This window comes from Callionymus lyra, chromosome 3 (genome assembly GCF_982586985.1).
Source record: "Callionymus lyra chromosome 3, fCalLyr1.hap1.1, whole genome shotgun sequence".
NCBI classification, from domain to species: domain Eukaryota; kingdom Metazoa; phylum Chordata; class Actinopteri; order Syngnathiformes; family Callionymidae; genus Callionymus; species Callionymus lyra.
Window position 1 is genome coordinate 8945069 of NC_141820.1, and position 27224 is coordinate 8972292.

Sequence of the window (27224 nt, forward strand, 5' to 3'; positions counted from 1 at the left end):
GATATTACAAGTATAATAAGTACAATAACGAGTGTACTGCACCACTGGAGAGAATACAAGTATAATAAGTATAATAACAAGTGTACTGCACCACTGAAGATAATAGTATAATAAGTACAATAACGAGTGAACTGCACCACTGAAGACAAGTATAATAAGTATAATAACGAGTGTACTGCACCACTGAAGATAATACAAGTATAATAAGTACAATAACGAGTGTACTGCACCACTGGAGAGAATACAAGTATAATAAGTATAATAACAAGTGTACTGCACCACTGAAGATAATAGTATAATAAGTACAATAACGAGTGAACTGCACCACTGAAGACAAGTATAATAAGTATAATAACGAGTATACTGTACCACTGAAGACAAGTATAATAAGTATAATAACGAGTGTACTGCACCACTGAAGATAATACAAGTATAATAAGTATAATAACGAGTGTACTGCACCACTGAAGATTAGTATAATAAGTATAATAACGAGTATACTGCACCACTGAAGATAATACAAGTATAATAAGTACAATAACGAGTGTACTGCACCACTGAAGATAATACAAGTATAATAAATATAATAACGAGTGTACTGCACCACTTAAGATAATAGTATAATAAGTATAATAACGAGTGTACTGCACCACTGAAGATACTACAATTATAATAAGTATAATAACGAGTGTACTGCACCACTGAAGACAAGTATAATAAGTATAATGATGAGTGTACTGAACCATTGAAGACAAGTATAGTAAGTATAATAACGAGTGTACTGCACCATTGAAGACAAGTATAATAAGTATAATAACGAGTGTACTGCACCACTGAAGATAATAGTATAATAAGTAAAATAATGAGTGTACTGCACCACTGAAGATAATACAAGTATAATAAGTATAATAACGAGTCTACGGTACCACTGAAGACAAGTATAATAAGTACAATAACGAGTGTACTGCACCACTGAAGATATTACAAGTATAATAAGTACAATAACGAGTGTACTGCACCACTGGAGAGAATACAAGTATAATAAGTATAATAAAGAGTGTACTGCACCACTGAAGATAATAGTATAATAAGTACAATAACGAGTGAACTGCACCACTGAAGACAAGTATAATAAGTATAATAACGAGTATACTGTACCACTGAAGACAAGTATAATAAGTATAATAACGAGTGTACTGCACCACTGAAGATAATACAAGTATAATAAGTATAATAACGAGTGTACTGCACCACTGAAGATTAGTATAATAAGTATAATAACGAGTATACTGCACCACTGAAGATAATACAAGTATAATAAGTACAATAACGAGTGTACTGCACCACTGAAGATAATACAAGTATAATAAATATAATAACGAGTGTACTGCACCACTTAAGATAATAGTATAATAAGTATAATAACGAGTGTACTGCACCACTGAAGATACTACAATTATAATAAGTATAATAACGAGTGTACTGCACCACTGAAGACAAGTATAATAAGTATAATGATGAGTGTACTGAACCATTGAAGACAAGTATAGTAAGTATAATAACGAGTGTACTGCACCATTGAAGACAAGTATAATAAGTATAATAACGAGTGTACTGCACCATTGAAGACAAGTATAATAAGTATAATAACGAGTGTACTGCACCACTGAAGATACTACAATTATAATAAGTATAATAACGAGTGTACTGCACCACTGAAGACAAGTATAATAAGTATAATGATGAGTGTACTGAACCATTGAAGACAAGTATAGTAAGTATAATAACGAGTGTACTGCACCACTGAAGATAATAGTATAATAAGTAAAATAATGAGTGTACTGCACCACTGAAGACAAGTATAATAAGTAAAATGATGAGTGTTCTGCACCACTGAAGATAATACAAGTATAATAAGTATAATAACGAGTGTACGGTACCACTGAAGACAAGTATAATAAGTACAATAACGAGTGTACTGCACCACTGAAGATATTACAAGTATAATAAGTATAATAACGAGTGTACTGCACCACTGAAGATAATAGTATAATAAGTAAAATAATGAGTGTACTGCACCACTGAAGATACTACAATTATAATAAGTATAATAATGAGTGTACTGCACCACTGAAGATAATAGTATAATAAGTAAAATAATGAGTGTACTGCACCACTGAAGATACTACAATTATAATAAGTATAATAACGAGTGTACTGCACCACTGAAGATAATAGTATAATAAGTAAAATAATGAGTGTACTGCACCACTGAAGATACTACAATTATAATAAGTATAATAACGAATGTACTGCACCACTGAAGACAAGTATAATAAGTATAATAACGAGTGTACTGCACCACTGAAGATAATACAAGTATTATAAGTATATTAACGAGTGTACTGTACCACTGAAGACAAGTATAATAAGTATAATAACGAGTGTACTGCACCACTGAAGATAATACAAGTATAATAAGTATAATAACGAGTGTACTGCACCACTGAAGACAAGTATAATAAGTATAATAACGAGTGTACTGCACCACTGAAGATAATACAAGTATAATAAGTATAATAACGAGTGTACTGTACCACTGAAGACAAGTATAATAAGTATAATAAAGAGTGTACTGCACCACTGAAGATAATACAAGTATAATAAGTATAATAACGAGTGTACTGCACCACTGAAGATAATAGTATAATAAGTATAATAACGAGTGTACTGCACCACTGAAGATAATACAAGTATAATAAGTAAAATAATGAGTGTACTGCACCACTGAAGACAAGTATAATAAGTAAAATAACGAGTGTACTTCACCACTGAAGATAATACAAGTATAATAAGTATAATAACGAGTGTACTGTACCACTGAAGACAAGTATAATAAGTATAATAACGAGTGTACTGCACCACTGAAGATATTACAAGTATAATAAGTATAATAACGAGTGTACTGCACCACTGAAGATAATAGTATAATAAGTAAAATAATGAGTGTACTGCACCACTGAAGATAATAGTATAATAAGTATAATAACGAGTGTACTGCACCACTGAAGATACTACAATTATAATAAGTATAATAATGAGTGTACTGCACCACTGAAGACAAGTATAATAAGTATAATAACGAGTGTACTGCACCACTGAAGACAAGTTTAATAAGTATAATAACGAGTGTACTGCACCACTGAAGATAATATAAGTATTATAAGTATATTAACGAGTGTACTGTACCACTGAAGACAAGTATAATAAGTATAATAACGAGTGTACTGCACCACTGAAGATAATACAAGTATAATAAGTATAATAACGAGTGTACTGCACCACTGAAGATAATACAAGTATAATAAGTATAATAACGAGTGTACTGCACCACTGAAGATACTACAATTATAATAAGTATAATAACGAGTGTACTGCACCACTGAAGATACTACAATTATAATAAGTAAAATAACGAGTGTACTGCACCACTGAAGACAAGTATAATTAGTATAATAACAAGTGTACTGCACCATTGAAGATAATACAATTATAATAAGTATAATAATGAGTGTACTGCACCACTGAAGATACTACAATTATAATAAGTATAATAACGAGTGTACCGCACCACTGAAGATACTACAATTATAATAAGTAAAATAACGAGTGTACTGCACCACTGAAGACAAGTATAATAAGTATAATAACGAGTGTACTGCACCATTGAAGATAATACAATTATAATGAGTAAAACAACGAGTGTACTGCACCACTGAAGACAAGTATAATAAGTATAATAACGACTGTACTGCACCACTGAAGATAATAGTATAATAAGTATAATAATGAGTGTACTGCACCACTGAAGATAATACAAGTATCATAAGTATAATAACGACTACTACACCACTGAAGATAATACTAGTATAATAACGAGTGTACTGCACCACTGAAGATAATACAAGTATAATAATGAGTGTACTGCACCACTGAAGATAATACAAGAATAATAAGTATAATAACGAGTATACTGCACCACTGAAGATACTACAAGTATAATAAGTATAATAACGAGTGTACTGCACCACTGAAGATAATACAATTATAATAAGTAAAATAATGAGTGTACTGCACCACTGAAGACAAGTATAATAAGTATAATAACGAGTGCACTGCACCACTGAAGATAATACAAGTATAATAAGTATAATAACGAGTGTACTGCACCACTGAAGATAATACAAGTATAATAAGTATAATAACGAGTATACTGCACCACTGAAGATAATACAAGTATAATAAGTATAATAACGAGTGTACTGCACCACTGAAGATAATACAATTATAATTAGTATAATAACGAGTGTACTGCACCACTGAAGATAGTACAAGTATAATGAGTATAATAAAGAGTATACTGCACCACTGAAGATACTACAATTATAAAAAGTACAATAACGAGTGGACTGCAGCACAGAAGACAAGTATAATAAGTATAAAAACAAGTGTACTGCACAATCGAAGATAATACAATTATAATGAGTAAAATAACGAGTGTACTGCACCACTGAAGAGAAGTATAATAAGTATAATAACGACTGTACTGCACCACTGAAGATAATACAAGTATAATAAGTATAATAACGAGTATACTGCACCACTGAAGATAATACAAGTATAATAAGTATAATAACGAGTGTACTGCACCACTGAAGATAATACAATTATAATTAGTATAATAACGAGTGTACTGCACCACTGAAGATAATACAAGTATAATAAGTATAATAACGAGTGTACTGCACCACTGAAGATACTACAATTATAATAAGTAAAATAACGAGTGTACTGCAGCACAGAAGACAAGTATAATAAGTATAAAAACGAGTGTACTGCACAATCTAAGATAATACAATTATAATGAGTAAAATAACGAGTGTACTGCACCACTGAAGACAAGTATAATAAGTATAATAACGAGTGTACTGCACCACTGAAGACAAGTGTAATAAGTATAATAATGAGTGTACTGCACCACTGAAGATAATACAAGTATAATAAGTATAATAACGAATATACTGCACCACTGAAGATAATACAAGTATAATAAGTAAAATAACGAATGTACTGCAGCACTGAAGACAAGTATAATAAGTATAAAAATGAGTGTACCGCACAATCGAAGATAATACAATAGTATTGCACCACTGAAGATAATACAAGTATAATAAGTATAATAACGAGTGTACTGCACCACTGAAGATAATACAATTATAATTAGTATAATAACGAGTGTACTGCACCACTGAAGATAATACAAGTATAATGAGTATAATAACGAGTATACTGCACCACTGAAGGTACTACAATTATAATAAGTAAAATAACGAGTGTACTGCACAATCGAAGATAATACAATTATAATGAGTAAAATAACGAGTGTACTGCACCACTGAAGACGAGTATAATAAGTAGAATAACGAGTGTACTGCACCACTGAAGATAATACAAGTATAGTAAGTATAATAACGAGTGTACTGCACCACTGAAGACAAGTATAATAAGTATAATAACGAGTGTACTGCACCACTGAAGATAATACAAGTATAATAAGTATAATAACGAGTATACTGCACAACTGAAGATAATACAAGTATAATAAGTAAAATAACGAGTGTACTGCAGCACTGAAGACAAGTATAATAAGTATAAAAACAAGTGTCCCGCACAATCGAAGATAATACAATTATAATGAGTAAAATAACGAGGGTACTGCACCACTGAAGATAATACAATTATAATGAGTAAAATAACGAGTGTACTGCACCACTGAAGACAAGTATAATAAATAGAATAACGAGTGTACTGCACCATTGAATAATAATACAATTATAATGAGTAAAATAACTAGTGTACTGTACCACTGAAGACAAGTATAATAAGTATAATAACGAGTGTACTGCACCACTGAAGATAATACAAGTATAATAAGTATAATAGCGAGTATACTGCACAACTGAAGATAATACAAGTATAATAAGTAAAATAACGAGTGTACTGCAGCACTGAAGACAAGTATAATAAGTATAAAAACAAGTGTCCCGCACAATCGAAGATAATACAATTATAATGAGTAAAATAACGAGGGTACTGCACCACTGAAGATAATACAATTATAATGAGTAAAATAACGAGTGTACTGCACCACTGAAGACAAGTATAATAAATAGAATAACGAGTGTACTGCACCATTGAATAATAATACAATTATAATGAGTAAAATAACTAGTGTACTGTACCACTGAAGACAAGTATAATAAGTATAATAACGAGTGTACTGCACCACTGAAGATAATACAAGTATAATAAGTATAATAGCGAGTATACTGCACAACTGAAGATAATACAAGTATAATAAGTAAAATAACGAGTGTACTGCAGCACTGAAGACAAGTATAATAAGTATAAAAACAAGTGTCCCGCACAATCGAAGATAATACAATTATAATGAGTAAAATAAGGAGTGTACTGCACCACTGAAGATAATACAATTATAATGAGTAAAATAACGAGTGTACTGCACCACTGAAGACAAGTATAATAAATAGAATAACGAGTGTACTGCACCATTGAATAATAATACAATTATAATGAGTAAAATAACTAGTGTACTGTACCACTGAAGACAAGTATAATAAGTATAATAACGAGTGTACTGCACCACTGAAGATAATACAAGTATAATAAGTATAATAGCGAGTATACTGCACAACTGAAGATAATACAAGTATAATAAGTAAAATAACGAGTGTACTGCAGCACTGAAGACAAGTATAATAAGTATAAAAACAAGTGTCCCGCACAATCGAAGATAATACAATTATAATGAGTAAAATAACGAGGGTACTGCACCACTGAAGATAATACAATTATAATGAGTAAAATAACGAGTGTACTGCACCACTGAAGACAAGTATAATAAATAGAATAACGAGTGTTCTGCACCACTGAATAATGATACAATTATAATGAGTAAAATAACTAGTGTACTGCACCAATGAAGACAAGTATAATAAATAGAATAACGAGTGTTCTGCACCATTGAATAATGATACAATTATAATGAGTAAAATAACTAGTGTACTGCACCACTGAAGACAAGTATAATAAGTATAATAACGAGTGTACTGCACCATTGAAGATAATACAATTATAATGAGTAAAATAACAAGTGTACTGTACCACTGAAGACAAGTATAATAAGTATAATAACGAGTGTACTGCACCACTGAAGATAATAGTATAATAAGTAAAATAATGAGTGTACTGCACCACTGAAGATAATAGTATAATAAGTATAATAACGAGTGTACTGCACCACTGAAGATACTACAATTATAATGAGTATAATAATGAGTGTACTGCACCACTGAAGATAATACAAGTATAATAAGTATAATAATGAGTGTACTGCACCACTGAAGACAAGTATAATAAGTATCATAACGAGTGTACTGGACCACTGAAGATAATACAATTATAACGAGTAAAATAACGAGTGTACTGCACCACTGAAGACAAGTATAATAAGTATAATAATGAGTGTACTGCACCACTGAAGATAATACAAGTATAATAACGAGTACTACACCACTGAAGATAATACAAGTATAATAACGAGTGTCCCGCACCACTGAAGATAATACAAGTATAATAAGTATAATAACGAGTGTACTGCACCACTGAAGATAATACAATTACATAAGTATAATAAAGAGTGTACTGCACCACTGAAGATAATACAAGTATAATATGTATAATAACGAGTGTACTGCACCACTGAAGATAATACAAGTATAATAAGTATAATCACGAGTACTTCACCACTGAAGATAATAGTATAATAAGTAAAATAACGAGGGTACTGCACCACTGAATACAAGTATAATAAGTATAATAACGAGTGTACTGCACCACTGAAGATAATACAAGTATAAAAAGTTTAATAATGAGTGTACTGCACCACTGAAGGTAATACAAGTATAATATGTATAATAACGAGTGTACTGCACCATTGAAGACAAGTATAATAAGTATAATAACGAGTGTACTGCACCACTGAAGATAATAGTATAATAAGTAAAATAATGAGTGTACTGCACCACTGAAGACAAGTATAATAAGTAAAATAATGAGTGTACTGCACCACTGAAGATAATACAAGTATAATAAGTACAATAACGAGTGTACGGTACCACTGAAGACAAGTATAATAAGTACAATAACGAGTGTACTGCACCACTGAAGATATTACAAGTATAATAAGTACAATAACGAGTGTACTGCACCACTGGAGAGAACAATAGTATAATAAGTATAATAACAAGTGTACTGCACCACTGAAGATAATAGTATAATAAGTACAATAACGAGTGAACTGCACCACTGAAGACAAGTATAATAAGTATAATAACGAGTATACTGTACCACTGAAGACAAGTATAATAAGTATAATAACGAGTGTACTGCAACACTGAAGATAATACAAGTATAATAAGTATAATAACGAGTGTACTGCACCACTGAAGATTAGTATAATAAGTATAATAACGAGTATACTGCACCACTGAAGATAATACAAGTATAATAAGTACAATAACGAGTGTACTGCACCACTGAAGATAATACAAGTATAATAAATATAATAACGAGTGTACTGCACCACTTAAGATAATAGTATAATAAGTATAATAACGAGTGTACTGCACCACTGAAGATACTACAATTATAATAAGTATAATAACGAGTGTACTGCACCACTGAAGACAAGTATAATAAGTATAATGATGAGTGTACTGAACCATTGAAGACAAGTATAGTAAGTATAATAACGAGTGTACTGCACCATTGAAGACAAGTATAATAAGTATAATAACGAGTGTACTGCACCACTGAAGATAATAGTATAATAAGTAAAATAATGAGTGTACTGCACCACTGAAGATAATACAAGTATAATAAGTATAATAACGAGTCTACGGTACCACTGAAGACAAGTATAATAAGTACAATAACGAGTGTACTGCACCACTGAAGATATTACAAGTATAATAAGTACAATAACGAGTGTACTGCACCACTGGAGAGAATACAAGTATAATAAGTATAATAAAGAGTGTACTGCACCACTGAAGATAATAGTATAATAAGTACAATAACGAGTGAACTGCACCACTGAAGACAAGTATAATAAGTATAATAACGAGTGTACTGTACCACTGAAGACAAGTATAATAAGTATAATAACGAGTGTACTGCACCACTGAAGATAATACAAGTATAATAAGTATAATAACGAGTGTACTGCACCACTGAAGATTAGTATAATAAGTATAATAACGAGTATATTGCACCACTGAAGATAATACAAGTATAATAAGTACAATAACGAGTGTACTGCACCACTGAAGATAATACAAGTATAATAAATATAATAACGAGTGTACTGCACCACTTAAGATAATAGTATAATAAGTATAATAACGAGTGTACTGCACCACTGAAGATACTACAATTATAATAAGTATAATAACGAGTGTACTGCACCACTGAAGACAAGTATAATAAGTATAATGATGAGTGTACTGAACCATTGAAGACAAGTATAGTAAGTATAATAACGAGTGTACTGCACCATTGAAGACAAGTATAATAAGTATAATAACGAGTGTACTGCACCATTGAAGACAAGTATAATAAGTATAATAACGAGTGTACTGCACCACTGAAGATACTACAATTATAATAAGTATAATAACGAGTGTACTGCACCACTGAAGACAAGTATAATAAGTATAATGATGAGTGTACTGAACCATTGAAGACAAGTATAGTAAGTATAATAACGAGTGTACTGCACCACTGAAGATAATAGTATAATAAGTAAAATAATGAGTGTACTGCACCACTGAAGACAAGTATAATAAGTAAAATGATGAGTGTACTGCACCACTGAAGATAATACAAGTATAATAAGTATAATAACGAGTGTACGGTACCACTGAAGACAAGTATAATAAGTACAATAACGAGTGTACTGCACCACTGAAGATATTACAAGTATAATAAGTATAATAACGAGTGTACTGCACCACTGAAGATAATAGTATGATAAGTAAAATAATGAGTGTACTGCACCACTGAAGATACTACAATTATAATAAGTATAATAATGAGTGTACTGCACCACTGAAGATAATAGTATAATAAGTAAAATAATGAGTGTACTGCACCACTGAAGATACTACAATTATAATAAGTATAATAACGAGTGTACTGCACCACTGAAGATAATAGTATAATAAGTAAAATAATGAGTGTACTGCACCACTGAAGATACTACAATTATAATAAGTATAATAACGAATGTACTGCACCACTGAAGACAAGTATAATAAGTATAATAACGAGTGTACTGCACCACTGAAGATAATACAAGTATTATAAGTATATTAACGAGTGTACTGTACCACTGAAGACAAGTATAATAAGTATAATAACTAGTGTACTGCACCACTGAAGATAATACAAGTATAATAAGTATAATAACGAGTGTACTGCACCACTGAAGACAAGTATAATAAGTATAATAACGAGTGTACTGCACCACTGAAGATAATACAAGTATAATAAGTATAATAACGAGTGTACTGTACCACTGAAGACAAGTATAATAAGTATAATAAAGAGTGTACTGCACCACTGAAGATAATACAAGTATAATAAGTATAATAACGAGTGTACTGCACCACTGAAGATAATAGTATAATAAGTATAATAACGAGTGTACTGCACCACTGAAGATAATACAAGTATAATAAGTAAAATAATGAGTGTACTGCACCACTGAAGACAAGTATAATAAGTAAAATAACGAGTGTACTGCACCACTGAAGATAATACAAGTATAATAAGTATAATAACGAGTGTACTGTACCACTGAAGACAAGTATAATAAGTATAATAACGAGTGTACTGCACCACTGAAGATATTACAAGTATAATAAGTATAATAACGAGTGTACTGCACCACTGAAGATAATAGTATAATAAGTAAAATAATGAGTGTACTGCACCACTGAAGATAATAGTATAATAAGTATAATAACGAGTGTACTGCACCACTGAAGATACTACAATTATAATAAGTATAATAATGAGTGTACTGCACCACTGAAGACAAGTATAATAAGTATAATAACGAGTGTACTGCACCACTGAAGACAAGTTTAATAAGTATAATAACGAGTGTACTGCACCACTGAAGATAATATAAGTATTATAAGTATATTAACGAGTGTACTGTACCACTGAAGACAAGTATAATAAGTATAATAACGAGTGTACTGCACCACTGAAGATAATACAAGTATAATTAGTATAATAACGAGTGTACTGCACCACTGAAGATAATACAAGTATAATAAGTATAATAACGAGTGTACTGCACCACTGAAGATACTACAATTATAATAAGTATAATAACGAGTGTACCGCACCACTGAAGATACTACAATTATAATAAGTAAAATAACGAGTGTACTGCACCACTGAAGACAAGTATAATTAGTATAATAACAAGTGTACTGCACCATTGAAGATAATACAATTATAATAAGTATAATAATGAGTGTACTGCACCACTGAAGATACTACAATTATAATAAGTATAATAACGAGTGTACCGCACCACTGAAGATACTACAATTATAATAAGTAAAATAACGAGTGTACTGCACCACTGAAGACAAGTATAATAAGTATAATAACGAGTGTACTGCACCATTGAAGATAATACAATTATAATGAGTAAAACAACGAGTGTACTGCACCACTGAAGACAAGTATAATAAGTATAATAACGACTGTACTGCACCACTGAAGATAATAGTATAATAAGTATAATAATGAGTGTACTGCACCACTGAAGATAATACAAGTATCATAAGTATAATAACGACTACTACACCACTGAAGATAATACTAGTATAATAACGAGTGTACTGCACCACTGAAGATAATACAAGTATAATAATGAGTGTACTGCACCACTGAAGATAATACAAGAATAATAAGTATAATAACGAGTATACTGCACCACTGAAGATACTACAAGTATAATAAGTATAATAACGAGTGTACTGCACCACTGAAGATAATACAATTATAATAAGTAAAATAATGAGTGTACTGCACCACTGAAGACAAGTATAATAAGTATAATAACGAGTGCACTGCACCACTGAAGATAATACAAGTATAATAAGTATAATAACGAGTGTACTGCACCACTGAAGATAATACAAGTATAATAAGTATAATAACGAGTATACTGCACCACTGAAGATAATACAAGTATAATAAGTATAATAACGAGTGTACTGCACCACTGAAGATAATACAATTATAATTAGTATAATAACGAGTGTACTGCACCACTGAAGATAATACAAGTATAATGAGTATAATAAAGAGTATACTGCACCACTGAAGATACTACAATTATAAAAAGTACAATAACGAGTGGACTGCAGCACAGAAGACAAGTATAATAAGTATAAAAACAAGTGTACTGCACAATCGAAGATAATACAATTATAATGAGTAAAATAACGAGTGTACTGCACCACTGAAGAGAAGTATAATAAGTATAATAACGACTGTACTGCACCACTGAAGATAATACAAGTATAATAAGTATAATAACGAGTATACTGCACCACTGAAGATAATACAAGTATAATAAGTATAATAACGAGTGTACTGCACCACTGAAGATAATACAATTATAATTAGTATAATAACGAGTGTACTGCACCACTGAAGATAATACAAGTATAATAAGTATAATAACGAGTGTACTGCACCACTGAAGATACTACAATTATAATAAGTAAAATAACGAGTGTACTGCAGCACAGAAGACAAGTATAATAAGTATAAAAACGAGTGTACTGCACAATCTAAGATAATACAATTATAATGAGTAAAATAACGAGTGTACTGCACCACTGAAGACAAGTATAATAAGTATAATAACGAGTGTACTGCACCACTGAAGACAAGTGTAATAAGTATAATAATGAGTGTACTGCACCACTGAAGATAATACAAGTATAATAAGTATAATAACGAATATACTGCACCACTGAAGATAATACAAGTATAATAAGTAAAATAACGAATGTACTGCAGCACTGAAGACAAGTATAATAAGTATAAAAATGAGTGTACCGCACAATCGAAGATAATACAATAGTATTGCACCACTGAAGATAATACAAGTATAATAAGTATAATAACGAGTGTACTGCACCACTGAAGATAATACAATTATAATTAGTATAATAACGAGTGTACTGCACCACTGAAGATAATACAAGTATAATGAGTATAATAACGAGTATACTGCACCACTGAAGGTACTACAATTATAATAAGTAAAATAACGAGTGTACTGCACAATCGAAGATAATACAATTATAATGAGTAAAATAACGAGTGTACTGCACCACTGAAGACAAGTATAATAAGTAGAATAACGAGTGTACTGCACCACTGAAGATAATACAAGTATAGTAAGTATAATAACGAGTGTACTGCACCACTGAAGACAAGTATAATAAGTATAATAACGAGTGTACTGCACCACTGAAGATAATACAAGTATAATAAGTATAATAACGAGTATACTGCACAACTGAAGATAATACAAGTATAATAAGTAAAATAACGAGTGTACTGCAGCACTGAAGACAAGTATAATAAGTATAAAAACAAGTGTCCCGCACAATCGAAGATAATACAATTATAATGAGTAAAATAACGAGGGTACTGCACCACTGAAGATAATACAATTATAATGAGTAAAATAACGAGTGTACTGCACCACTGAAGACAAGTATAATAAATAGAATAACGAGTGTACTGCACCATTGAATAATAATACAATTATAATGAGTAAAATAACTAGTGTACTGTACCACTGAAGACAAGTATAATAAGTATAATAACGAGTGTACTGCACCACTGAAGATAATACAAGTATAATAAGTATAATAGCGAGTATACTGCACAACTGAAGATAATACAAGTATAATAAGTAAAATAACGAGTGTACTGCAGCACTGAAGACAAGTATAATAAGTATAAAAACAAGTGTCCCGCACAATCGAAGATAATACAATTATAATGAGTAAAATAACGAGTGTACTGCACCACTGAAGATAATACAATTATAATGAGTAAAATAACGAGTGTACTGCACCACTGAAGACAAGTATAATAAATAGAATAACGAGTGTACTGCACCATTGAATAATAATACAATTATAATGAGTAAAATAACTAGTGTACTGTACCACTGAAGACAAGTATAATAAGTATAATAACGAGTGTACTGCACCACTGAAGATAATACAAGTATAATAAGTATAATAGCGAGTATACTGCACAACTGAAGATAATACAAGTATAATAAGTAAAATAACGAGTGTACTGCAGCACTGAAGACAAGTATAATAAGTATAAAAACAAGTGTCCCGCACAATCGAAGATAATACAATTATAATGAGTAAAATAACGAGGGTACTGCACCACTGAAGATAATACAATTATAATGAGTAAAATAACGAGTGTACTGCACCACTGAAGACAAGTATAATAAATAGAATAACGAGTGTTCTGCACCACTGAATAATGATACAATTATAATGAGTAAAATAACTAGTGTACTGCACCACTGAAGACAAGTATAATAAATAGAATAACGAGTGTTCTGCACCATTGAATAATGATACAATTATAATGAGTAAAATAACTAGTGTACTGCACCACTGAAGACAAGTATAATAAGTATAATAACGAGTGTACTGCACCATTGAAGATAATACAATTATAATGAGTAAAATAACAAGTGTACTGTACCACTGAAGACAAGTATAATAAGTATAATAACGAGTGTACTGCACCACTGAAGATAATACAAGTATAATAAGTATAATAACGAGTGTACTGCACCACTGAAGATAATAGTATAATAAGTAAAATAATGAGTGTACTGCACCACTGAAGATAATAGTATAATAAGTATAATAACGAGTGTACTGCACCACTGAAGATACTACAATTATAATGAGTATAATAATGAGTGTACTGCACCACTGAAGATAATACAAGTATAATAAGTATAATAATGAGTGTACTGCACCACTGAAGACAAGTATAATAAGTATCATAACGAGTGTACTGGACCACTGAAGATAATACAATTATAACGAGTAAAATAACGAGTGTACTGCACCACTGAAGACAAGTATAATAAGTATAATAATGAGTGTACTGCACCACTGAAGATAATACAAGTATAATAACGAGTACTACACCACTGAAGATAATACAAGTATAATAACGAGTGTCCCGCACCACTGAAGATAATACAAGTATAATAAGTATAATAACGAGTGTACTGCACCACTGAAGATAATACAATTACATAAGTATAATAAAGAGTGTACTGCACCACTGAAGATAATACAAGTATAATATGTATAATAACGAGTGTACTGCACCACTGAAGATAATACAAGTATAATAAGTATAATCACGAGTACTTCACCACTGAAGATAATAGTATAATAAGTAAAATAACGAGGGTACTGCACCACTGAATACAAGTATAATAAGTATAATAACGAGTGTACTGCACCACTGAAGATAATACAAGTATAAAAAGTTTAATAATGAGTGTACTGCACCACTGAAGGTAATACAAGTATAATATGTATAATAACGAGTGTACTGCACAATTGAAGATAATACAATTATAATGAGTAAAATAACGAGTGTACTGCACCACTGAAGACAAGTATAATAAGTATAATAGCGAGTGTACTGCACCACTAAAGGTAATACAAGTATAATACGTTTAATAATGAGTGTACTGCACCACTGAAGATAATACAAGTATAATACGTTTAATAATGAGTGTACTGCACCACTAAAGGTAATACAAGTATAATAAGTAAAATAACGAGTGTACTGCAGCACTGAAGAGAAGTATAATAAGTATAAAAACAAGTGTCCCGCACAATCGAAGATAATACAATAATAATGAGTAAAATAACGAGGGTACTGCACCACTGAAGATAATACAATTATAATGAGTAAAATAACGAGTGTACTGCACCACTGAAGACAAGTATAATAAGTAGAATAACGAGTGTACTGCACCATTGAAGATAATACAATTATAATGAGTAAAATAACAAGTGTACTGTACCACTGAAGACAAGTATAATTAGTATAATAACGAGTGTACTGCACCACTGAAGATAATACAAGTATAATAAGTATAATAACGAGTGTACTGTACCACTGAAGACAAGTATAATTAGTATAATAACGAGTGTACTGCACCACTGAAGATAATACAAGTATAATAACGAGTGTCCCGCACCACTGAAGATAATACAAGTATAATAAGTATAATAACGAGTGTACTGCACCACTGAAGATAATACAATTACATAAGTATAATAAAGAGTGTACTGCACCACTGAAGATAATACAATGAAATATGTATGATAACGAGTGTACTGCACCACTTAAGATAATACAAGTATAATAAGTATAATCACGAGTACTTCACCACTGAAGATAATAGTATAATAAGTAAAATAACGAGGGTACTGCACCACTGAATACAAGTATAATAAGTATAATAACGAGTGTACTGCACCACTGAAGATAATACAAGTATAATAACGAGTACTACACCACGGAAGATAATACAAGTATAATAACGAGTGTACTGCACCACTAAAGGTAATCCAAGTATAATACGTTAAATAACGAGTGTACTGCGCCACTGAAGATAATACAAGTATAATAAGTTTAATAATGAGTGTACTGCACCACTGAAGATAATACAAGTATAATAAGTATAATAACGAGTGTACTGCACCACTGAAGATAATACAAGTATAATAAGTATAATAAAGAGTGTACTGCACCACTGAAGATAATACAAGTATCATAAGTATATTAACGAGTGTACTGCACCACTGAAGATAATACAAGTATCATAAGTTTAATCACGAGTGTACTGCACCACTGAAGATAATACAAGTATCATAAGTATAATCACGAGTACTTCACCACTGAAGATAATAGTATAATAACTAGTCTTGATGTTCTGCTACACAGTAAATCTCCTGGAAACGAGTCAATCTTCTGGGAAACGAGTCCATCAGCTTCATTATCGTACCTCGAACCACTGGCCGTGCGACTGCATCTTCAGAACCACGCAGGGGTCCGGCTTGGAGAGAGCGTCTCGGTCCGAGATGCCCCGACAGGCCACTCTCAGCTCCACTTTGGTCAGACACGGAGAGCTGATGAAGCCCAGCGTGGCCTCGGCGGACTCGTAGATGTTACTCATGCTGGACACTCGCTCTGGAAGATGAAAGACAAATATTACAAAGTAGCTCAATCCAGGAATACAAATGTGAGCCAAATGATAGAAGAAGAGAAGTTGAAGTTATATTTATGAACATATTTCATGTCTGAACGACCTTCACCTTCACCTGCATTGATGAGTCAGCAACGAACACCAGGTCAGCGAGTTTCCACAGAAATACTTTTTTAGAACTTTTGTATTTTGAGGGTTTTGTTTCGTTTTTTCTATTCCATCGTACATATTGAATCAATTGTTTTCATACATATACAATCTTAGAATGTTCAACTACAGTCAACAAATATTTGAAACGTGGATAAATCAAACCTTTTTCAGATGTAATCAAACAATTTTCAACTATAATCAAACAATTTTCAACTATAATCAAACAATTTTCAACTGTAATCAAACAATTTTCAACTATAATCAAACAATTTTCAACTATAATCAAACAATTTTCAGATGTAATCAAACAATTTTCAACTATAATCAAACAATTTTCAACTATAATCAAACAATTTCAACTATAATCAAACAATTTCAACTATAATCAAACAATTTTTAACTATAACCAAACAATTTTTAACTATAATCAAACAATTTTCAACTATAATCAAACAATTTTCAACTATAATCAAACAATTTTTAACTATAACCAAACAATTTTTAACTATAATCAAACAATTTTTAACTATAACCAAACAATTTTTAACTATAATCAAACAATTTTCAACTATAATCAAACAATTTTCAGATGTAATCAAACAATTTTCAACTATAATCAAACAATTTTCAACTATAATCAAACAATTTTCAACTATAATCAAACAATTTTCAGATGTAATCAAACAATTTTCAACTATAATCAAACAATTTTCAACTATAATCAAACCTTTTTTCAACTATATTTAAACAATTTTAAACTATAATCAAACAATTTTCAACTATAATCAAACAATTTTCAACTATAATCAAACAATTTTCAACTATAATTAAACAATTTTTAACTATAATCAAACAATTTTCAAATATAATCAAACAATTTTCATTTCATTCAATTGATTACAGTTGAAAATTGTTTGATTATAGTTGAAAATTGTTTGATTATAGTTGAAAATTGTTTGATATTGTAGTTCGAATCCAAGATTGTATGTGGATTATGTAAACCAAACAAAAATCGAAACTGAAGTTAAGGACAAGATCAAATTGAAATGAATAAACTTAACAAAAACAATTTTTATTTCTATTAAAAACTTGAGAAATTCATCCAATTCAAGTAAAGTAACATTTGACCGACGACTTTATTCAAGGTTTTTTAATGAACAAAGAGAAACTAAGCGATGAATCACAAGCGGATGCTTTGAATCGTAAAGACGTCGAACTGTCAATTATAATTCTTTCTTAACAAAACGTCAGCTCCGTGTTTCTCACGTCGACACTTCAGTGACGAACTGATGTGTGAAAGTCGTGTCGACTCTTCGTTCTCAGTCAAAGACACACTTGTGCGACATTTTATTTCTGCTGACAAAACAGTTCAATGTTACCTGAATTAAATGTTAGTTTCACCGACGTTATTTCAAACATGTTTCATGTTTCCAGGCATGTTTAACACATGAGTCCCTTCAAGGTTACACCGCATTGAAGTCTGACTGAAGGTGTTCTCCATCTGTCCCGGTTCACCTCAAGGAGAGTCTTCTTCACCAAAGTACATGAATAATTCATCTTCTACAGTATTTTATACATGTTGTTGTGCCACAAAAATAATATTAAATCAGATTTTTACCAAGTTCCTTTTTTTGCTTATCCTTAAACCCTGTTTGTTTCAAGATAAAAAAAAATGTACTGTGAGTATATCATAGGGTGTTAGAAAATACAGATTCAGCGATAGATCACAATATTTTTTCACAATACTATAACAATATAAGACGGAATACATTTTTTTAGGCTTTAAAATGTATTTTATTTTTTACCCTTGTTATTAGACGGTTTATAGTTTAATGATGTGTCTTCAAAATCATTTTTATTTACAATTAACGTCCAAATACACACCTCCACAGCCAAAGGAAATCTTGCGAGATCCCAGTGATTACTGAGGATGAGAGGATACTGTCAAACAGTATGTAAAATATAATATATATATATATATTTTTAATTTACTATTAACATAGATTCACACTCATGTTCATGTTTGTGTTGCAATTAAACATCCGTCAAGACGTCTTCGGCAGCTAAAGGAACAATGATGACTGAGGATGAGAGGATACTGTCAAACTGCGTGTATAAAATACAATATACATATTTTTTAATTTAATAATAACATAGATTCACACTCATGTTCATTTTTGTGTCGCAATTAAACATCTGTCACGATGTCTTCCGCAGCTAAAGAAACAATGATGACTGAGGACGAGAGGATACAGTGACTCCAGCCGCTTTTAAAACTGATGTTTGGACATATTTTGGTTACAAAACAAATGAAAGCATTTAGTTAGTTGTTCAAAATGACGGTAATTTCAACAAAAAATTGACAAAATGATTTGCCAAAATACTATGTAACTACAACTACTACTATAAATGCTACAATAACTTTTATGTTCCAGTTATGACCTGCACAAAGGAGGTCAGCACTTGCTAGTATTAAAAATAAAAGTAGATAAGAGGGTAAATACTAGGCGTGTGAGAAAATATTTTTTTCAAGATAGTGTATCTACATTCAAAAGCCCTATATCGACTCTTTTTGGCTTTCAAATCGTATTTTATTTTTTATTCCAGTTATTTTTTGTTCATAACTCAATAAAGTGTGTAAAGGATAAAAGCTTAAGTCCACCACAGCTAAAAGAAGAATGAAATCCCGCCGATGACTGAGGACGAGAGGATACAGTGGACTCCAGCCGCTTTTAAAGCTGATGCTTTGGCTTCAAACCGAACAACAATTTAAAGCAGTTCCGACTTATTATTATTATAATTGTATTTTTCTTTGTTTTGGGCTTTCAAAACAGATTTGTTGTTATGGTCCATATTTTAATAAAGTGTGTATAAAATATTTTTTTGGAATTTAGATTCACAATTTAAATGCAGATATTCACAGCATTGGTTAATTTTTGTCAACTTCTAATGAAATAAACATCTAATAAATTCAGCTGATGAAATCTGGTGATGACTGAGGACGAGAGGATACATTGATGACTGAGGACAAGAGGATACAGTGACTTCAGCAGCTTTTAAAAGCTGATGTTTGGACATATTTTGGTTTGAAAACAAATAAAACAGTTACGACTTCGTCAAGAGTCATGTGGTCTGTAAATACTACAACACCAGAGTCAAGTACTGGACAATACTACACATATATCCTTGTTACTTCAGTATCACACTATATTGTATCGTGAAACATATCACTAGATCATCGACAATATACACTCCTATTATGGACGCATGGATGGATTACTGCAGGATCGATAGACGTTGACATGGCCTGGTGTATAATCAGAAGTATCTCTGGAAACACGGATGTATATATATATATATATATATATATTCAGTATATAAATGGATGCACTCATACATAAATGTATGGAGGCTGTGACACTGCATTGCAGTTGGACGGACAGTTGTTTCTTCTATCTGGAGCAGATGCAGCAGCTCTGACCGAACACTCGTCAAGGTCGAGACTCACAACAAGGAGATCCATCAACGTTCTCTGATGCGCAGAAACATTACGTCCACCAGACTTATGTTCTCCTTCTGGTCGGAGCTTATTAAGACCGAGTGGACTGTTGAGCCTTGAACATTCTCAGGCGGGTTCGACCGGTTTCGTTCAAGAGACGATTGTTCAAAGTTTCTCTGCACTGGTCAGCAAAGATTACACCTCGTTACAAAGAGTGTGTATTGTCAAGAGTCTGCCATTCCACAAGTATCACGATACCATATATAGTGATACTGTATTAACGAGTATATATTTGTAGTATTGTCCAGTACTTGACTCTGGTGTTGTAGTATTTACAGACCACATGACTCTTGACGAAGTCGTAACTGATTTAATTTGTTTTTCAAACCAAAATATGTCCAAACGTCAGCTTTAAAAGCTGCTGGAGTCACTGTATCCTCTCGTCCTCAGTCATTCCCAGAATTTACAGACCACATGAATCTTGACGAAGTCGTAACTGCTTTCATTTGTTTTCAAACCAAAATATGTCTAAACATCAGCTTTAAAAGATGCTGGAGTCGATGGTATCCTCTCGTCCTCAGTCACCCGCCGTAGAGGACATAATGGGTGTCGCCAACTAGTGGCTTAAAGTTGAATTCCAACACAAAAGTAAACAGACGCCTTGAATATTTGCATGTTAATTGTAAGTAAAGAAATTAAACAATAATTATCAAAATATTTAGTTTTGTAAAAATGTAGTTTAAATTATAACCATAAAAAACTTTGTTAAAAGATAAAATATGATTTGATAGCAAAAAAATATATTTTTTTAAAGCTTTTGAATATCAAAAATGTATCTTGAAAAGAATATTGCGATACTCAATACTCAAGTGTATCAATATATTTGTAGTATTGTGGAGTACTTGACTCTGGTGTTGTGATACTTTAGTAACAAGGATATATTTGTAGTATTGTGTAGTACTTGACTCTGGTGTTGTAGTATTTACAGACCACATGACTCTTGACGAAGTTGTAAGTACTTTCATTTGTTTTCAAACCAAAATATGTCCAAACATCAGCTTTAAAAGCTGCTGGAGTCACTGTATCCTCTCGTCCTCAGTCATTGCCAGGATCTCACAGGATTCCATCTGCTGTATTTATCAGATGTTTATTTCATTAGATGTTTTTTTTCAACACCAAAATGAACCAATGCTGTGAATATCTGCATTATAATTGTAAATAAAAATTAAAACAATATATTTTATACACACTTTATTTAAAGATTAACCATAACCGTCTGTGGTATCCCTTGTGTTGTCTATGGGTCACTGTGATCTGTAGGCCTGAAAACAAATGTGTTTGCGGTATCCCTTGTGTCTCTGGGACACTGTGACCCATAGGCCTGAAAACAAATGTGTCTGTGGTATCCCTTGTGTTGTCTATGGGTCACTGTGATCTGTAGGCCTGAAAACAAATGTGTTTGCGGTATCCATGTGTCTCTGGGACACTGTGACCCATAGGCCTGAAAACAAATGTGTTTGTGGTATCCCTTGTGTTGTCTCTGGGTAAAGGTGACCCGGAAACCTGAAAACAAATGTGTCTGTAGTATCCCTTGTGTTGTCTATGGGTCACTGTGATCTGTAGGCCTGAAAACAAATGTGTTTGTGGTATCCTTTGTGTTGTCCCTGGGTCACTGTGACCCATAGGCCTGAAAACAAATGTGTTTGTGGTATCCCTTGTGTTGCCTCTAGGTCAAGGTGACCCAAAGGCCTGAAAACAAATGTGTTTGTGGTACCCCTTGTGTTGCCTCTAGGTCAAGGTGACCCAAAGGCCTGAAAACAAATGTGTTTGTGGCACCCCTTGTGTTGTCTCTAGGTCAAGGTGACCGACCTCCATCACTGCATACATTTTTACTGAAGACATTAATGTTGTGAATGACACACTGCTGTTAAATACAGACACAGTATCATGAAAAAAACAAGATATTTTTATCCCCGACAACAGCGTCACAGTCTGAAGTCATGTTTCCATACGTTAAAGCGAGTCGTTCATAAATATGTGACACAACCATACCAGAGGTTTGAGGTTCTTGCCCGGAGAATGAACCGTCACAAAGTAACATCAGCAACACGTCTTCAGTCTGATGACTCGCAGCAAGTGCTGGTCAATCAGTCCAGATCACCAGACCCGTCCTTGCAGGTTCTCATTCTTCAGGTCATGGTTATCCACAGGGATCGACGTGGACTGAGTGCTCAGTCTCTGAGATACACATCACGACACATCGTCTCAACCAAAGAAGACAGTGCATTATTTATCCTCCTTTAAAAATAGGTTTTTGCCCGTTCTACATTCAGCACAAGGACGCTCCAGAAATATTCCTGCGTTAATGATCACACTTGTTCCCAGACTCATGTCGACATCCAACGGTAATCAAACGATTTTCTACTGTAATCAAACAATTATGAACTGAAATCAAACAATTTTCAACTATAATCAAACAATTTTCAACTATAATCAAACAATTATCAACTATAATCAAACAATTTACAACTATAATCAAACAATTTTCAACTGAAATCAAACAATTTTCAACTATAATCAAACAATTTTCAACTATAATCAAACAATTTTCAACTATAATCAAACAATTATCAACTGAAATCAAACAATTTTCATCTTAAATCAAACGATTTTCAACTGTAATGAAACAATTTTCAACTAAAATTAAAAAAATAATCTATAATCAAACAATTTTCAACTATAATCAAACAATTATCAACTATAATCAAACAATTTTCAACTATAATCAAACAATTTACAACTATAATCAAACAATTTTCAACTAAAATCAAACAATTTTCAACTATAATCAAACAATTTTCAACTATAATCAAACAATTTTCAACTATAATCAAACAATTTTCAACTATAATCAAACAATTTTTAACTATAATCAAACAATTTTCAACTGTAATCAAACGATTTTCAACTGTAATGAAACATTTTTCAACTAAAATAAAAAAAATCATCTATAATCAAACAATTTTCAACTATAATCAAACAATTTTCAACTATAATCAAACAATTTTCAACTGTAATCAAACAATTTTCAACTGTAATCAAACAATTTTCAACTATAATCAAACAATTTTCAACTATAATCAAACAATTTTCAACTATAATCTAACAATTTTCAACTATAATCAAACAATTTTCAACTATAATCAAACAATTTTCAACTGTAATCAAACAATTTTCAACTATAATCAAACAATTTTCAACTATAATCAAACAATTTTCAACTGTAATCAAACAATTTTCAACTATAATCAAACAATTTTCAACTATAATCAAACAATTTTCAACTGTAATCAAACAATTTTCAACTATAATCAAACAATTTTCAACTATAATCAAACAATTTTCAACTATAATCAAACAATTTTCAACTGTAATCAAACAATTTTTAACTATAATCAAACAATTTTCAACTATAATCAAACAATTTTCAACTATAATCAAACAATTTTTAACTATAATCAAACAATTTTCAACTGTAATCAAACTATTTTTGAATTCGAAAACTGTGTAGTGTCGATAAAGTTATATATATTAATAGTTCCGCTTTTTGTTGCTACCATTGTTTGTTTTTTCAAGCAGCAATCATTAAAAAAAAAGTATTATAATAATCGACCTCTTTTGATGTTATGATAAGACACTTTAAATAAAACTGAATTTAATTGAATTGATGTGAGTCAAGGGTTTAAGACTCTGTTGACCAAAATAAAGAGTCTCTTTAAACTTCCTGCCAACCAGGAAACAACCAATCACTGCAAACAACCACCTTTTTTTGAATGACTCCCTTTATCTTAGTAAGCACCCTCACTCCATGGACCAGCCCCAAAAACGACTTTCAACTAATGAAGGGTATAAATGTGTCACTGGTTTTTAGAGCTTGGCTTTCTTCTTTTTCCACTCTTTTTTGAATTACTCCCTCTATCTTAGTAATCACCCACAATCCATGAACCAGCCCAAAATAACTACTTTTGGCCCTCACAAAAAAATAGCCTTATTTCTATACGAAAAAGATAAAAATCCATTAAGCTGTAGGAAAACTTGGGGTCAACATCTCACTTTCAAGGATGTCCTCTGCTCCCGTGATCACCTGGTTGTTGTTTACCATATATTTTCACATGTATGCTCTTCTTGCAACAATATTAACCCATGCACGGACAAACTGACACACTGATGGGAGTAGGCTGCGACGCAGGTTGCAAGCTCGCCATCAAGAGCAATCGGGGAGAGGCGTCTTCTAATCCAGAGATGGGATTGAAACCCGCAACTTCTGGTTGTATTTTAGACTAAAAAGGAATTGTGGGAAAACGGTCACAAGTCAACATTCCGGGGGTTGTTTTTACGCCATAATTCACAGCACATTCCTTCGTCTAAATGTAGAAAAAACGAAAACACTAACTGCTCCGTCGTGGCGTCTCCAGGCGTATAAATAACCAAAAGTGACAGACTGACTAACCCATTAACAGATATAATCACTAGCATTTAACCAGTGACGCACTCCATCTTTTCTCCGAGGGATTTGAACAGTGACGTGCGAACGATAATCGCCACATTTCACAGAACGAGTAAAAATATCCTCAACAAGTGGAAACGATTCTTCATTACAGTAGAATGTAAAAACTATAAAAACAAGTTGGATTGTGAGTATTATGTACAGATGAGGGTGAAGATAAATATGTATTTCTTGTTTTGTTGATGGTTGATTCTGTAAAAAGAAGTAATTATGCAAAAATAAATGAGATTTCTTCTTCTGACTAATTGAAATATATTTTTATTTGTTTTTTATTGCTGATCATATCAACGTATGTCAAGAGATCAACATAAATTCCCTGTTTTAAGTGGAAACCATCATTTTAATTCCTCGTAACTTTATTGTCGTGGTTTTAATTAATTATTTTTAATTACTCAGTTGATGTTTTCTGGTTCGTCTTATAATGAGGAGAAACCTTGTGTCTTAAGAGGCTGATATGAAAAGATGTGATTCTGTTGTGACTAATAAACATGTTTTTATTGTTGTCTATTGTTCTGTTGTGACTCGAAAATATGTATTTGTTGTTGTCGCTTGGAACATTATTTTCAGTTAAAATAAATTAATTTGTGATCACAGCTATAAACACATTTTATCCATCCATCCATCCATCCATCCATCCGTCCATCCATCCCTCCATCCATCCATCCATCCATCCATCCATCCATCCATCCATCCATCCCATCCATCCAACCATCCATCCATCCATCCATCCATCCATCCATCCATCCATCCATCCCTCCCTCCCTCCCTCCCTCCATCCATCGATCCATCCCTCTATCCCTCCATCCATCCATCCATCCATCCATCCATCCATCCATCCATCCGTCCATCCATCCATCCATCCATCCATCCATCCATCCATCCATCCATCCATCCATCCATCCATCCCTCCCTCCCTCCCTCCATCCATCCATCCATCCATCCATCCATCCCTCCTCCCTCCCTCCCTCCATCCATCGATCCATCCCTCTATCCCTCCATCCATCCATCCATCCATCCATCTCACATCCATCCATCCATCCATCCATCCCTCCATCCCTCCCTCCCTCCTCCCTCCATCCATCCATCCATCCATCCATCCATCCATCCATCCATCCATCCATCCATCCATCCATCCATCCCTCCCTCCCTCCCTCCCTCCATCCATCGATCCATCCCTCCATCCCTCCATCCATCCATCCATCCATCCATCCATCCATCCATCCATCCATCCATCCATCCATCCATCCATCCATCCATCCATCCATCCCTCCCCTCCCTCCCTCCCTCCCCCCTCCCTCCCCCCTCTCTCCCTCCCTCCATCCATCCATCCTCCATCCATCCATCCATCCATCCATCCATCCATCCCTCCCTCTCTCCCTCCCTCCCTCCATCCGTCCATCCATCCATCCATCCATCCATCCATCCATCCATCCATCCATCCATCCATCCATCCATCCATCCATCCATCCATCCATCCC

The 27224-nt window shown here is 32.6% G+C and overlaps 1 protein-coding gene across 1 annotated transcript in view; it reads right to left on the reverse strand.

Annotated features, from left to right (window-relative positions):
- The window catches only part of cpne4b (copine IVb), a 77454-nt gene that overhangs the window by 35411 nt on the left and 14819 nt on the right, over positions 1-27224 (reverse strand). Inside the window, exon 2 of the mRNA XM_087786352.1 lies at positions 17330-17514. Coding sequence (XP_087642478.1) covers positions 17330-17500 — 171 coding nt within the window. The 5' untranslated portion in view covers positions 17501-17514. The remainder of the gene's footprint in view (positions 1-17329; positions 17515-27224) is intronic.